Source organism: Oncorhynchus kisutch, linkage group LG24 (assembly GCF_002021735.2).
Source record: "Oncorhynchus kisutch isolate 150728-3 linkage group LG24, Okis_V2, whole genome shotgun sequence".
Lineage (NCBI taxonomy): Eukaryota > Metazoa > Chordata > Actinopteri > Salmoniformes > Salmonidae > Oncorhynchus > Oncorhynchus kisutch.
Window position 1 is genome coordinate 21,567,523 of NC_034197.2, and position 17,968 is coordinate 21,585,490.

General features: G+C 41.7%; 1 protein-coding gene across 1 annotated transcript; it reads left to right on the top strand.

Annotated features, from left to right (window-relative positions):
- The first annotated feature begins 89 nt into the window (after positions 1-89).
- On the top strand, positions 90-12,258 carry LOC109868913 (probable G-protein coupled receptor 173). Its single transcript, XM_020458673.2, has 2 exons — positions 90-1,092; positions 10,846-12,258. The coding sequence occupies exon 2, from the start codon at positions 11,076-11,078 to the stop codon at positions 12,237-12,239; it is 1,164 nt and encodes a 387-aa protein (XP_020314262.1). The 5' UTR covers positions 90-1,092; positions 10,846-11,075; the 3' UTR covers positions 12,240-12,258.
- The last annotated feature ends 5,710 nt before the right edge of the window (positions 12,259-17,968 follow it).

Below are 17,968 nucleotides of genomic sequence, written 5' to 3' on the forward strand. Positions count from 1 at the left end.
TCGAACACGGTACTTCGCTCCTGTCCTATTCCGGAAGATCCCGAATCTTACCTCGCTAATTCCGAAGGGAACCGAGGGAAACCCGAGGCTCCGCGCATAGACGAGAGCCGCTGTTTCCAATTCACCATTGCTAACAGCCATTTCATTTAGGTCATTTCTAGTTTTCATTATTTATACAATGACTGAGGATGGATTCCGAACGACTTGACATGTCCATGAAAGACCTGGGATTTGGGATTTATCACCGCAAACAATGAATCGTTTTTTCAATCCCATCAAAGACCAAACCAGACGGTGCATTTTTAAATATATAGGGCGCCTACAGACACAGTGTACATATTTTCAAAAAGGATGACTGCACTCTGAACGGAGTCCGCATATTGGCCTACAGTTGAATATGGAAGCGGATGGGTTATCACTGAAAGTATAAAATCACAGGAGACTAGAATGGTCGAAAAAAGGCGTCTCTTTTTTTGATGGAGAATCCAACAAGCAGAGCAAGACCCACAATAAAAGCGTGATGTTCTGTAATATGAACACCGTTATTTTCAAAATTGAGATGCGTTTACCAGTGATAGGATCCAGTTGATGACACCGAGTAATAAGTATTTGAAAACAGAAAAGATTGTCAGAATTGGAATTTACCCATTTGTTCTATTCTGTCAGTGTGATGGGAATGTATTGCTGAACATTGGGAGAGCTTTATGGAAAACCCGAAGACATGACATGCACACGAAAAAAGAGGAAACGATCCTTTTTGTTCTTTAAAACCTGTGTTTATTTAAGAAGTCTGCAACAGGCTTAATTGACGGGGGAGCCTTGTAAAAGTAAAAGTATATGTGCATTAAGATCTGATTCTACTGAGGTGACAATACCCTGTATAAATTATGTTTTCAGTCATTTAATTGTGAAGGATGTCGACATTCATTGTGGATTATATTTGGAATTTATGCTCGTTTTGTTGACCCCTCTATGCCATTTACTGTTGCTTTACCATGATCTTTGAATCATTTTATATTTAATGTGGACTGCAACAAGCGGCCTAGAATAAAATCCTAAGCCTTTGTCTCGAGGACAAGCATAATAAATAAGGTAAGATTTCCTTTCACCTTCCTATGTCATTTTTTTGTTATTACTTCTAGGCCCCACGTAGCCTTATTTTTTCCCCTCGGGTACCTGGTTAACGTGTGTGAAACCCATATTTTGGGGCTACAACATAGCCTATTTCTGTTATGATTCATGCAGCCCCATGACGCATGCCATAGACAAACTGTACATGTAGGCCCGTAATATCATCTGGTTATTATAGTCGACACACACCACTGCAGATTTAAGTGCCATTTGTGTGATCTATGCCCTATGGTAAATTACAACAGGGAACCGCATTATGGACACGAGGCTATAACAATCGGTAGCTATATTATTCACTGGGCGAATTTCAGTTATGACAGCATCGATACAGGTCTACCCATTTGCGAATGCGATGCAACTGGGGTGTTGGGGTCTCGTCATCAGCCCTCGTTGATGAATTATTATCAACATCATCTGTTCATGAATTCTGAAAGGATCGGATCAAGTTGAATGCTTCAAATGACCCAGTCTACCATAGGCTCTAGGTCTATTCGCAATTGTTCATGCATTTACTTAACTTCAAACATGACGTGTCAAGCCCACCACTAAACCTATTGTATTTTCCCTAGCCCCGGATGTATTTATTCATATTCTAATACGGTTGTTTATAATTGCATTCGGTCGGTGTTGAACAGTGTCAGAGTGATTCCGGCTCCTTTGGTTGGTGAATTCCGCGTCGCCTCCTCCCACCGCGACCATGGCAGCGGTACTCTATTGCTGTTGCTATCCAGTTCTTGACAATGGCTCAGCTACCAACAACCCACTCCAATTTCTCCAGGCTCCTCCCTTCATGATGTATAGCCTTTTGGTATTCCTGTGAAGCTCTTATATCCCTATAGCCAGTATATTAATTTTGCAATCAAAATGATATAGGCCTACACATGATGATGTAATCTTACCTCATCAATATCTTTGTTTTTTTTCCCATCGTTTGAACTCTTTTTCCACTCACATCTTTCTGTATATTAATAATCTATTCTTCATATGCCTATTTCTTTTATACCTTTTTGGCCTCCAGGCATAAGCAACATAAGCGGGCAAAATGAGTAGAATTGCAAGAAATGTGTTATAAAATTGCTAAATGCTCTCTCCGCCCCATGGCAAAATGGGTAGAACTGCAGAAAACTTGCTTTAAAACAGCAAAAATGTCTCCCTGCCCCGAGGCAAAATTTGTAGAATTGCAGGAAATTAACTTTAAAACTCTCTGCTGTCAAGATGTGGCCTGCTTGTTAGCATTCCCCCAAACCAAATATTGCTTAGGGCCTCCAAAAGACTAGAGCTGGCCCTGACTATAGGGCTTCTACAAACTGTTCTCATGCTCTAGCCACCAAGGTTCATGCCACATAGACTAATAAAGTCACATGAAATGTAATAGACCAGAGCCTTATATTTGGATTATAGATTCTTTATCTCAATATAAGGCTCTGGAATAGCCTAATTCATTCTAAATAACCTAAAGTGTAATGAGGTGATTGAATAGGAGACACCAATAGTGTATGCTACAATAAAAAAAATAATGATTCTAATAATTTACCAATTATTAGCCTATGACAGTTGTGTGTTTCTGCTGTGATTCTGCTATTGACACAGACAAGTGACACTCAACCACATACTTCATCTAGCTATTGTTAATCTACTAACTCAGCATATCAGGTGCCACCCAGGGCTGGGCCCCAGGCATAAGCAACATAAGCAGTAACAGGGCCCCCGGTCGCTTGTTGGAATCTATAGTATTCCACAAATGTAACCATGGGGAATGGTAATATAGAAGCCATTATGTCTACATGACCATAGTATTACATCATGTGAACAGAGTCAAATGTTACCACAGTCCCTTTCTATAGCTAGCAATACAAAACTGTGACATTACTTTGGTTTAAAAATGTCTCATGACTAATTAGGTAAGCCCCTGTTTATATCTGAAATATTGGATTTACTATAACAAATCAAAAATTGAAAAATATATGTATATGAGAGATTGGGCAATTAACAAGAATATAGGCCCCTATATGTTTTTTTTTCTCAAATATGCCATTTGAAATTGGTTTAAAGGTACACTACCGGTCCAAAGTTTTAGAACACCTACTCATTCAAGGGGTTTTCTTTAGTTGTACTATTTTCTACATTGTATAATAATAGTGAAGACATCAAAACTATGAAATAACATATGGAATCATGTAGTAACCAAAGAAGTGTTAAACAAATCAAAATATGTTTTATATTTGGGATTCTTCAAATAGCCACCCTTTGCCTTGATGACAGCTTTGCACAATCTTGGCATTCTCTTGATCAGCTTCTCTCAATCAGGAATGCTTTTCCAACAGTCTTGAAGGAGTTCCCACATATGCTGAGGACTTGTTGGCTGCTTTTCCTTAACTCTGCGGTCTGACTCATCCCAAACCATCTCAATTGGGTTGAGGTCTGGTGATTGTGGAGATCAGGTCATCTGATGTAGCACTCCATCACTCTCCTTCTTGGTAAAAGAGCCCTTACACATCCTGGAGGTGTGTTGGGTCATTGTCCTATTGAAAAACAAATGATAGTCCCACTAAGCACAAACCAGATGGGATGGTGTATCGCTGCAGAATGCTGTGATAGCCATGCTGGTTAAGTGTGCCTTTGAATTCTAAATAAATCACAGACAGTGTCACCAGCAAAGCACCCCCACATCATCACAGCTCCTCCTCCATGCTTTACAGTGGGAAATACACATGCATCCGGTTGGAACTAAAAATCTCAAATTTGGACTCCAAACCAAAGGACAAATTTCCATCGGTCTAATGTCCATTGCTCATGTTTCTTGGCCCAAGCAAGTCTCTTCTTCTTATTGATGTCCTCTAGTAGTGGTTTCTTTGCATCAATTCGACCGTGAATGGTTGATTCACTCAGTCTCCTCTGAACAGTTGATGTTGAGATGTGTCTGTTACTTGAACTCTGTGAAGCATTTATTTGGGCTGAAATTTCTGTGGCTGGTAACTAAAATTAACTTATTCTCTGCAGCAGAGGTAACTCTGGGTCTTCCATTCCGTTGGCGGTCCTCATGAGAGCCAGTTTCATCATAGTGCTTGATGGTTTTTGCGACTGCAGTTTGAAACTTTCAAAGTTCTTGAAATTTTCCGGGTTGACTGGCCCTTCATGTCTTAAAGTAATGATGGACTGTCGTTTCTCTTTGCTTATTTGAGCTTGGTCTTGGTCTTGGTCTTTTACCAAATAAGTCTATCTTCTGTATACCCCTCCTACCTTGTCACAACACAACTGGATTGGCTCAAATGCATTAAGAAGGAAAGAAATTCCACAAATTAACTTTTAACAAGGCACACCTGTTAATTGAAATGCATTCCAGGTGACTACCTCATGAAGCTGGTTGAGAGAATGCCAAGAGAGTGCAAAGCTGTCATCAAGGCAAAGGGTGGCTATTTGAAGACTCTCAAATATAAAATATTTTTTGATTTGTTTAACACTTTTTTGGTTACTACATGATTCCATATGTGTTATTTAATAGTGTTGATATCTTCACTATTATTCTACAATGGTAAATAGTAATAACAAAAAGTAAAAATAAAGAAAAACCCTTGAATGAGTAGGTGTTCTAAAACTTTTGACCAGTAGTGTACATTTATGTATTTCAGCTCTTATTCATTAATATAAGCATTATTATTCAATAATATGGGTGTTATTTTAAATGAAGGAAAACTGGGTTCATATTATGAGTAACTGTGTTAGCACTTTATAATAACTTTAATTAGTACGCCATCATAAATACTCAGGTATGCTTATAAATGTTTTAGAAATTATTCTAAATGTGTAGAATAATTTTACTCTACGTATAAATAATTGTTTACTAAGAAAATGATTCTGAAGTGTAATCATAGACTTTGAGAACTAACTATGGGTGCACTAATAACTGAAAACACTTTATTATGTGATACCTTCATTGGCTTTCTCATATGGTATGCACTCCCCAGAAAAAACGAAACCATAGCTATTCTCCATCTGAAACTATCAATGCCCCCACCATTCATCACAATAGTTCATATAGTCTTACAGACAGACAGACAGACAGACAGACACACAGACACACACACAGACACACACACAGACACACACACACAGAATAACACAGCACACGGCAGAATGGTCCTGTAGCCTAGCAACAAGCGGCTGTAATTACTGTGACAGAAATACATTAGTATGCCTGCGGTGAAACAATGGTTCTAAGCCCTTCTCTCTCCTGTAGGACTCACATACTCCATAATCATCACCTGTGCATTCCCCCGATCACTTCCGAAGGTTTCATCAATACAAATGATGGTGGTGGAGGGGTCAATACCAATTGACTCCCATCACACACACACACCCACTCATACACAAGAGAGCACAGACACCTACACATGCACACCACTGAGCTATCAGACATACTGTACATCTAAAGTGTTACTGTTCAACCTCTTTTGGAAATGCCCGGTCAGTGGTCCCCAAAGTGACTGCACCAATGAGGCTTCATCAAGCAAATGCCATCTCAACTTCACAAGTGATTTGTTTTCCCCCATCTCCTTCACACACACACACACACACACACACACACACACACACACACACACACACACACACACACACACACACACACACACACACACACACACACACACACACACACACACACACACACACACACACACACAGAAAACCCCCTCTCTGCACACATGGTCTCTCTCTCTCTCTCTCTCTCTCTCTCTCACACACACACACACACACACACACACACACACACACACACACACACACACACACACACACACACACACACACACACACACACACACACACACACACACACACACACACACACACACACAGAAAACCCCATCTCTGCACACATGGTCTCTCTCTCTCTCTCTCTCTCTCTCTCTCACACACACACACACACACACACACACACACACACACACACACACACACACACACACACACACACACACACAGAAAACCCCATCTCTGCACACATGGTCTCTCTCTCTCTCTCTCTCTCTCTCTCTCTCTCTCTCTCTCTCACACACACACACACACACACACACACACACACACACACACACACACACACACACACAGAAAACCCCATCTCTGCACACATGGTCTCTCTCTCTCTCTCACACACACACACACACACACACACACACACACACACACACACACACACACACACACACACACACACACACACACACACACACACACACACACACACAAATAATGTAAGGTGTTGTAGCCTAGCAACAAGCGAGGTAATTACCGTGACAGACTAGTTGCTGGCATGCCATGTAGCGTGTGGAGAAAACAGCTGATATGATTGGTGTTGAGGGGGAAGGAGAAGATGTTCCACAGCATGCTACAGCAGATGCCTATGTGAGCCCTGTTTCGCCCCTTGTAGAAACAATTGATTGATTCCATGGGACAAATGATTTGTGTAATTCCGAGGATGATGACTTGAACATCTCCCTCCACTATTATGACATTTGATTCTGTATTACAGGCCTTGTAAGGGGCTATAATACAATGTATTAATGTTGTAAACAACTACAGTCAGAACTTTATTTTGGGGTAAAGGGTGGGGAAGGTGGGACAGACTTGGACATAAAGATGGAAAATGAGTTAAAGGGATAGTTCAGGATACCATTTGTATGTCTCTGCGTCCAGTATGAAGGAAGTTAGAGGTAGTTTTGCGAGCCAATTCTAACTAGCGTTAGATACAATAATAATAATAATAATAATAATTGTATCTACGGGTCCATCTGACTCTGGGGAAAGTAGATAAAGGGGTTCATTGTCAAAATCCCAAACTATCAGTTTACTGAAATAGAATAACATACCTTATTATTACGATGTACTACATACAGTGGGGTCCAGAATTATTGGTTCCCTTGATAAGGATGAGCAAAAAATACTGTATAAAATAAATAATTCAAATACTGGGCTAAATTGTATGCTCATTTGTTAAACAAGTAATACAAAAAAGATATAAAAAAGATATGGGTCAAAATGATTGGATCCCCTGTTTTCAATACTCCAGAACCATATAATTACATTTGCATTTTAGTCTTTCTTTTTTTTTAGCAGACACTCTTATCCAGATCAAATTAGTGCATTCATCTTAAACTAGCTGAGACATAAGGCAGATGTATTATTTAAGATACTCTTTGAAGAGGTAGGTTTTCAGACATTTTCGTAGGTTGGGCATGTACAGTGCTGTCCTAGCATCAGGGGAAAGCTGGTTCCACCATTGGGGTGCCAGTGACCACTGCTCCCGTAGGGGTGGGACAGCCAAGAGACCAGAGGTGGCAGAACAGAGCGCTCGGGTTTGGATGTAGGGTTTGAGCATAGCCTGAAGGTAGAGCAGGGCAGTTCCCTTTGCTGCCCCATAGGCAGGTACTATGGTCTTGTAGTGGGTGGCCACTTCGACTGGAAGCCAGTGGAGAGTATGGAGGCGTGGGGTGAAGAGAGAACTTGGGAGGTTGAACACTAGACAGGCTGCAGTGTTCTGGATAAGTTGTAGGTGTTAGATAGGGGAGTCCAGCCAGCAGAGAGTTGCAGTAGTCCAGAAGGGATATGACAAGTGACTGGATTAGGACCTGCGCCGCTTCCTGTGTGAGGAAAAGTTGTACTCTATGGATGTTGTAGAGCATGAACCTGCGAGTCACTGCTTTGATGTTTGCAGAGAACAACAGGGTATTGTCCAGGGTTACGCCAAGGTCTTTTGCATTCTGGGAGGGGGACACAGTAGAGTTTTCAAACGTGATGGAGAAGTCTTGGGAGGAAGTGCAGCTCCGTCTTGTTGAGGTTGAGCTTGAGGTGGCCGGCTGAGAGACACGCGGAGATATCTGCCAGGCACGCAGAGATGCGTGTTGCCACCTGGGTGTCAGAAGGGGGGAATGAGAAAAGCAGATGAGTGTCATCCGCATAGCAATGATAGAAGAGACCATGAGAGGATATGACAGAGCCGAGTGACTTGGTGTATGGAGAAAAGAGGAGAGGACCTAGAACTGAGCCCTGGGGGACACCAGTAGTGAGAGCACATGGTGCAGACACAAATCCTCTCCGCGCCACCTGGTAGGAGCACATGCCAAGTAGGATGCAATCCAGGAGTGTGCAGAGCATGAGACGCACAATCCTGAGAGGGTGGAGAGGAGGGTCTGGTAATTCACAGTGTCGAAGGCAGCACATAGATCGAGGAGGATGAGAACAGCAGAGAGAGAGAGAGTCAGCTTTGCCACAGAGAAGAGCTGTCTCATTTGAGTGACCCGTCTTGAAGTCTGACTGATTAGTGTCAAGAAGATCGTTCTGAGAGAGATAACGAGAGAGTTGGTCAGAGAAAGCACGCTCAAGTGTTTAGGAAAGAAAAGAATGAAGGGATACCGATCAGAGGGGTTGAGTGTTGGTTTCTTGAGAAGAGATACTCTGGCCATCCTGAAGTCAGAGGGGACGCAGCCAGTGGTCAGGGATGGGTTGATGAGGGAGGAATGGGAGAAGGTCTCAAGAGATGGTCTGGAGAAGGGAAGAGGGGATGGCTGTCGAGTTGGCAGGTTGTCGGGCAGCTGGATTTCAGCAGGATTTCAGCTGAAGAGAGAAGGAAGAAAGAGGTCAAGGCGTAGGGGAGTTCTGTGGGAGTGGGACCAGTGGACTCAGTATGCTGAGTGAATGAGGAGTGGATGTCATCAACCTTTTTATCAAGAGAGGAAGGAGGGAGAGGAGGTGGAGGATTAAGGAGGAAGGAGAAGGTGGAAAATAGTTTCCCAGGGTTGGAGGCAGAGGCTTGGAATTAAGAGTGATAGAAAGTGGCTTTAGTAGAGGATACAGAAGAGACGGTAAAGAGGAGGAAGTGAAAGGATGATAGGTTCTCCGGAATTTTAGTTTTCCTCCATTTTTGCCTAGCTGCTCAGCACCCTCCCCCTGCGAGGATAAAGTCACTGAGCCTTTTTCTAAAATGTTTATGAGATTGGAGAACATATTGGGAAGGACATTAGACCATTCCAAGTCGAAAACCTGGTTGCCTCTGCCCGGAGGCCGCAAGTGAATCTTCTAGCAAGACAATAACCACAAGCGCACACCAAAATCCACAAAGAAATTGTTAATTTACCACAAAATCAACATTTTGCAATGGCCATCTCAGTCTCCAGAATTGAACCCCATTGAAAATGTGTTGTTTGAATTGAAGAGGGCAGTCAATAAGCACAGATGAAGGATATAAAGGATCTGGAAAGATTCTAAATGGAGGAATGGTCTAAGATCCCTCCCAATGTGTTCTTTAATGTCATAAAACATTTTAGAATAGGCTCAGTGTCATTATCCTCGCAGGGGGAGGGTGCTGGAGTATTGAAAACAGATGATCCAATCATTTTGATCAATATCTTTTCTATATTTTTTATTACTTGTTGAACAAAACTTCTTTCTCTGAGCAATTGTATTAGTATAAAATAATATAATTGTTATATTTTTTGGTAGCATACAGTATAGCTCAGTATTTGTATTATTAATTTTATACAGTCTTTTGTCCTCATCTTTATTAAGGGATCGTTAGCTAACATGGTCTAGTTGATCTGGAGATTTCTGAATAGTTATAAATAGCTCTCTTAAAACAGGGGTTCCCACACTTTTTCATTCAGGGCCCCCCTTTCCAGCATTGGGGAACATCACGCGCCATGTCTATTTCTATGGGCACCATCACTGTTCATCACTGTTCAGAGAATTTTGCAGATGTAAAGCTTATTTCTTGCAATTCTACACATTTTTCAGTTTTAAAGCAAATTGTCTTGCAATTCTATAAATTTTGCCATGTCATGTGATATTTGAGTGACAAAAAATTGACAACAGTATGTATGGGCTAAAAAAATGTTAGCTGACATGGGCTAGTTGATCTGGACATTTCTGACAAATTATAAACAACTCTCTAAGGTCTGCAATGACTGACATGACAAGAGGAACTGATGATGCAATACCCAATTTCAAAATTGCATCTTATGCATTCTACTATTATAACTTTTAAGAGTAAATTGAAAGCCAGCGTGAGTTTGTTGTATTATTTATTTTGGGGGGGAGGGGGGACCCACGGGCCCCAGAGTTTGGGAACCACTGTGCTAAATGACATAAATAGAAATGTAAAAAATGCTGCTGGAGTATTGAAAACAATTTTGACAAATAATAATTTTGACAAATATCTTCCATATTTTTTGTATTAAATGAGCATACAATTTAGCTCAGTATTTGTATTATTTACTGTATATGATATCATATTTTTTGCTCATCCTTATCAAGGGATCCAATCATTCTGGAACCCGCTGTATGTAAACTGGGGCTACTAGGGCTAATCATCTACATATAGGTAGTTACACGGTTGCTATGTCTAACACTTCATACTCTTACCTAACTCCATATTGGCCTAGCACGATATTGACAGTTAGGTAATCATTGCATATCATAACCACCACTTCCTGGAAATTATGACATTTTACAAAACAACTGCTGCAGTCCAGCTAGGCCAATGCTGGAATCATAAAAGCATTGTATTTTACTATTAGAAAAGCCAAGAGACACACACCTCTCATATTAACCTTATACAGTATACTCCCTGCAAACGCTTACACTGTATTATTCCACACTGATGTCAGACATGGAAGTCCATCCAAACGTTTAATGCTTGCTGTTCTTACTTCCTGTTTATAGGAGCTGAAGCTGTGAGAAGAAGAGGCACGAGAGATAGAGCTACAGGAAACAAGGGGCTTAGTGAAAAATGGGGCAATGCGGACTGAAGCGCTCCGGTTCCATGTGAGATCAAAAGGAGAGGCAACCACGAGGACGAACAAAAGGGCAGCTGGAGGAGGAGGCGGAGGAGGAGAGGGAGAAGGAGGAGTGGATTTCAGGAGAGAAGAGGGCATAACCTGGGACACAAAGGGATGGCCAATGGCAACGAGACCAGTGAGGGGCTCGGCGGTCCCCTGGCGGCGGTGGTGGCCACGACGGGAGGGATGGCAGTCGGGGGCCCATCGTCAGCTGTGTCCACCTACATCAAACTGGTCCTACTGGGGCTAATCATCTGCATCAGCCTGGTGGGGAACCTGGTGGTGTCTCTGCTGGTCCTCAGGGACCGGGCCCTGCACAAGGCCCCCTACTACTTCCTGCTGGATCTGTGCCTGGCCGACACCATCCGCTCGGCCGTCTGCTTCCCCTTCGTGCTGGTGTCCATCAAGAACGGCTCGGCCTGGACCTACAGCGTGCTCAGCTGCAAGGTGGTGGCCTTCATGGCCGTGCTCTTCTGCTTCCATGCCGCCTTCATGCTGTTTTGCATCAGCGTGACGCGCTACATGGCCATCGCCCACCACCGCTTCTACTCCAAGCGCATGACCTTCTGGACGTGCGTGGCGGTGGTGTGCATGGTGTGGACGCTGTCAGTGGCCATGGCCTTCCCACCTGTCTTTGATGTGGGCACCTACAAGTTCATCCGCGAGGAGGATCAGTGCATCTTCGAGCACCGCTACTTCAAGGCAAACGACACACTGGGCTTTATGCTGATGCTGGCTGTGCTGATCCTGGCCACGCACGTGGTCTACATGAAACTGCTGCTCTTCGAGTACAAGCACCGCAAGATGAAGCCCGTCCAGATGGTGCCAGCTATTAGCCAAAACTGGACCTTCCACGGGCCTGGCGCCACCGGCCAGGCGGCAGCCAACTGGATCGCAGGCTTTGGTCGGGGCCCCATGCCGCCCACCCTGCTGGGCATCCGGCAGAACTTGCACAACCAGAACCGGCGCCTGTTGGGCATGGAGGAATTCAAGGCGGAGAAGCAGCTCGGCAGGATGTTCTACGTGATCACCCTGTTGTTCCTGGTGCTGTGGTCACCCTACATAGTGGCCTGCTACTGGCGGGTGTTTGTCAAGGCCTGCACCATACCGCACCGGTACCTCTCCACCACCGTATGGATGAGCTTTGCCCAGGCAGGGGTAAACCCCATTGTCTGCTTCTTCCTCAACAAGGACCTGAAGAAGGGGCTCCTGGCACACCTGCCAGCCAGCTGTAGGACTAAACCTCATCTGCCCCGAGAGCCTTATCGCGTCATGTGAGGGGGACGGTGGGCGGTCGTTACCTGGGGGGGTGGGGGGGGGGGGGGGGGGGGGTGGCAGGGATGTCTGGGAGTTGTTTGGTTGGCTGAGGGACCATTTGAGTTGTTGTGGCCTTTGATTCAGTGCAAGATGATTTAAAAAGGGTGGGTGTCAGTCTGGAACTGTTGAAGAGGTTAACATTTCAGAATTCCATTCACCTCCATGTGATGTATATGGGTTTCTCCTTGTCAGAGGAGAGGTATTTCAAGCTCATTTGGGATGTTCTAAATTGTTTTTCTAAAGTCTTATTGGGGGATTATTAAACACAGTAACAGGCATGTGGTTGCTGCAGTGTAGAAACCATGAAACCAATTGTTGGTCTAAAATTATTATAGAAAGAATGTATGATTTCCACATTTTATTATCAAACCAAAAACACCTTTGACTTCAGCTTATAGATTTGGATTCATTTTTAGATCAGTTACATTAAACTGCTAACTGCCATTTTTTTAATATTTAAAAAAAATATAAATGGCCTTCTCCACACAGAAAGAATAGGAGACTGAACCAACAACAAAAGTGTCCATCTCAGATGCATGTATGTATTCTTACTTTTAATGTGGAACAAATATGAAACTGCTTCCTTCAACTGCTTGAATCAAAGGCATCAGTCAAACATACAAAACAAGAGTTTTGTACGAATAGCATATTCAGGCACTCTCACGGGTTTATGTGGTGTTTCTCAGATGAATTATTATGTTTATTTATTTGTCCACCTTGAGATCTACATTCATTTTGATGATTTGAACAACTAATACCCTTGAAAGAAAACATGCAAGATTTAGTGAAGTCGGCGGAAGTAGAAACTGACAAGAGGATATCATAGAAAGTCAGCAAGAGTTATTCTGGCATGGTCATACGTTACGAAAATGTGCAAGTAACATTCTCATTTGGTCTAACGAGCACCTCAAATCAGCAAACAATAGGAGATGGGGAAAAAACACGTGTTAACAAGAGCTGCCGCGGAGAAAAGTTTGATCTTGTGTTCATTAGCGTTGAACAGAAATGAGCAGATACTAATTGTGAAGTGTTAATAGTCAGACAGAATTATGAAGTGCATGTTTAGGTGATATTTGTGTTATCCAATGATTCCTGAGGATAACGTAAACAAAACAATGCCCCAATCAAGGACAAACTATGAGAATCTGAGTCCATTTTATAACAGAAAACCAATGATACATTGACAGAAAATGCTCAGTGCTCTTTCTAAATTCCTGTTGCTGCAGGTAGTATTGTTACAGATGATTGAACACCTTGGAAATCTCGCAAATTGTTTAAAAAGACAGTTGATAGTAATGTTCATAAAAGCTAAATCAGAATGTTTATATCTTCAGATAGGATAAAGTTATTTATATTTGATGACATCATCACTTCACACGAAGGTCTTGGAAGAGGGGTGGGGGGGAAACTTGACCATTTATGTTTTTGCACATTGGAGTATGATAAATCAATTGTTTTTTTTCTTAACATGATGTAGAATTGAACCAGAGTGCTAACCAGGTGTAGGCCAGGACACAGAGAATGTAATATTTTAAGTGAATGTCAAGGAGAGGTTTGGAACGTGATACTATCCCTTTGTGGGTACAACTGTACGTTTCTTTTGGTTTTCTAATTGTCTACTGTTGTCTGCAAACAATGACACAAACTAACAATAACAGTGAAAAAGCAACATAACTTTGAATTGTTATTTCTATTATCTGGGTTATGGCCTTACTCTGTAAAAGAAAAAAAGGTTTGTTTCTGACCAATGCAAGGAAGAGTTGACAGCTGTATGCCTCTATGTGTTGAAGTAATAAACATCAAGGGATTATTCCAACTAATGGGGAAACACAACACTGTGTAATTAATGACTTTCGGTGGGAACACATAACTCTCCCCCTCGCAACCTAAAAGTAAAAGCTCCTGTCAAAAACTTTAACAAGGATGGTATTAGAGAAAAAACACTTGCCAAATTGTAACACTGGAGTGTACAAAGGACAGAGGAAACTTTAATCCAAAACGGACAATTAATGGAATTAACAAAAGCCCTTCCTGGATTATTGTGGATTTCTTTCAGAATTTTTGTTGTTGTTTCTTCTCTTATCAGTGGGAGGGGATGAGTCTGGTGTTGTGTATTGATCTGTGAAAACAAGGAATGAAAAAAGATGTGTGAATTTTGGGGTTGGTTGGTGTTGGGGGGGAAGGAGGGAGACCGGGAGTGATTTTTTGATAAGCAGAAATGCCTGACAGTGCTTTTTTTGTTGCTTCAGGCACACTACCTTTTGTAAATTAACTGTGACCTCTGTACTATTTAATGTGTATTATATGGACCATGGACTAACTTGGAATTGAAGGCGGGTGGGGAGGGGGGGGGTCCCGGTCATCATATTTTTACCATGCATGTGTGTGTGAGTGTTTCTGTACGTAAGTATGATGGTGTGTATGTTTAGAGGCTAGACTAGAGGGATGAAAACCAAGGATATTTGGGGAATAGGAATGGCCAGAAACACGTTGCATTTTGAAAAATGTCAGTCCTGCAAATGCTTATTCGAGTATTTTTCACCCTCAGCCTGTTCCTGACACAGAGAATTGAATGTGCTAAAACCAATGAGGTTCATTCAAAAACCTGATGCAACGAGTGTGTCTTCTTAAACCATTGAATTGCAAATTTTTTACATGTGCAGTTCCTCTAAATTGGACTACAGAGCCTTCTGTCTGAATGGGGATTATGTTATTGCTTGTATGGGAATATAAAGGTTGAAGACAGTTTGAGATGGTCTTGGGGTGAGTGGTTCTATCCACACAGACACTATGATTATTGCACTCTTATTCATTTCCAATGTGTCTCAGTGAAAGGAATAACATCATATAAAATAATGTTATACATGATTTTTGTTTGGTTTGAAATACACTGCATTTTGTTAGTCATAGAACTGGTTCAATTTCTATCTCTTCTGTAGTGTTTGGGCTTTGTAAAAGCCCAAAGCCATCCAAAAGCCAATTTGACTTTAATTTAATGTTTCATCTAAGTTCATGGATTTTACAGTGTAGCTGTAGTTATTATGACCCTGTATGTGGAGGGACTACATACATACTTATGTTGTGAATTTAAAATAAGAAATTTCACATGTGTGCATCCACAGTGTTATTATACATGAAATCTATGAAAATACAGAATCATAAGAATAGTCTCTGGATAGTAGAACAAATCCTGAATTTCAGAACTTAAACACTTTTTTTGAACTTTACCCTTTAAACTGGACCCCAAAATGTCAAAGCTCACAGAACAATCTGCAGATGAATATCAAACGTAAAATACAAGAGGAGTTTTGAAGGATACCTATATAAATGTCTTTAAACCCCTAAATATTATGGAAGCAGCAAGTCAGAGTGTGTGATTTCCATTTCTTTCTTGTATTATTTAAAAAGAAAATGGTTGAGCTGTTAAGCATGTCTCTGGCCATTTAGGATTTTTGTTGTTGGTTTTTGTAATGAAAAATAAATTTCCTTTGAAACTATTGACAGATTGCAATTACTAAATGTAACACATTCCTTATGTGCAGATATGGACACAAGATGTAAAAGTAAGGAGCAAGTACAACATTTTATTCTATGCCTTGAATTCAAAGACAAGACACCCAAATTTACAACCAGTCGTCAAGACTAACGTCACATTCATTTTAATATTGATTCAGGGCATAAAACATTCTCAGCTAGAGTATGTTGCTCCTCACCTGGGATATTAATGCTAACACTTATTTTGTGTATTGCACTCATAGTGTTTTTTAGCCCACGCAACAGAAAGAGGACATAACCCCGCAACAAAAGTATGAGTTCACAGGGTTCATACGGTCTTCCTTTTCCATGTCTTGTTATCCATATTTAAGGTCACCAAGTTGTCAAGAGTTTACAAAGCCCCAGATTAGCATACATTTAGTCATTTAATCTGTCTTTTAGATGATCAGCACTTGTGGGTAGAAAGAAGCTCATGATCAGTTCGCAGATCTGTAATATTATAAACTATGTTTCAACTTTTGATGTCATCTTTCCTTTATACCTACTTTTGGCATCAAACTTGGGAAGCTTCCCCTCAAATTAACTTACAACTGATGCTATCCCACGTGCTTGAAATTAAATAGACATACCTGTACATAGTGGCGCAGCGGTCTAAGGCACTGCATCTCAGTGCAAGAGGACTCACTACAGTCCCTGGTTTGAATCCAGGCTGCATCACATCTGGCTATGATTGGGAGTCCCATAGGGCGGCACACAATTGGCCCAGCGTCGTCCAGGTTTGGCCGGGGTAGGCCATCATTGTAAATAAGAATTTGTTCTTAACTGACTTCCCTAGTTAAATAAAGGTTAAAATAATGTATATATTTTCTTCAATATGACCAAAGTATTAAACAGATCTAGATATTTCTAATGGTTCTTTAGAGAATTAATATTTGTCATATATCCTCGTACAGGTTGCTCATCATTGTTGATGAGCAACCTGAAAACAACTCTAGTCAGTCCATTCATATAATCAAATCCCTGTTCTTGCACATGCCTGTTCCAGACAGGGGCAATCTGGGTGCTTTGGTTTATTCTCCATTTCCATCTCTGATCCTCCATAAATCCAGCCAATTCAATAAGGGTCCCAGGCATGCCCTCTCACCCAGCAGACACCTAGCCTAATGCAGCCCCCCATGGGTATCCTGCTGCCCCAGGTTCTGCTGCAGACATCTGAATTCCTAAGTAAAGCTAATGCTAACCAGAGCCAACTGCCTGACCAGAAGATTCTGAGGACTGAGATATGATAGTCCATGATAGCCAACAGGGAGCAGCCTCGTTGTATTTTGAAAAATGTCAGTCCTGCAAATGCTTATTTGAGTATTTTTCACCCTCAGCCTGTTCCTGACACAGAGAATTGAATGTGCTAAAACCAATGAGGTTCATTCAAAAACCTGATGCAACGAGTGTGTCTTCTTAAACCATTGAATTGCACATTTTTTACACGTGCAGTTCCTCTAAATTGAGAGGGAAAGGGAAAAGTTCCTCTACGTTGAGAGGGGAAGGGAAAAGGCCCTGTGCTGTGCTCACTAATTCCAGTTACTGCCTATACATCCTTGACTAAAAAGAGATCCAGTACATATCCTTGAGCCAAGAGCGGAGGGAGCTGTGGCCTGGTGATTTCATCTGATAGTGTGGGAGGTGAGAACAGGCAGTGGAGGGACAGAGAGGGAGGAGTGTGTTGTGTGTGAGACATACATAGAGGGACAAGCACTACTCTTCACTGAAAGACGGATGGAAGATACAGGTATTGCGGTCTAAATGTTGATAGAACAAAATTACTGTCGACCCAGACATGTCATATTTTTGCCAATTGAGCTAGTGCTAATACTTAATGTCAGGACAACTATAAAAGGAAAGTATACATTTTCAGTTATTGGGTATCACCAGTATAGAAATCATGCTACAGGTTTTTAGATATGTAATAATAATAAATGAGAACACCATTGCTTGATGTTGAGTTTAAAAACCTAAAATATCTACATTCTGACCAGGTGAAAGCTATCCTTTATTGATGTCACTTGTTAAATCCACTTCAATCACTGTAGATGAAGGGGAACATACAGGTTAAAGAAGGATTTAAGCCATGAGACAATTGAGACATGGATTGTGTGTGCCACTTAGAGGGTGAATGGGTAACACAAAATATTTAAGTA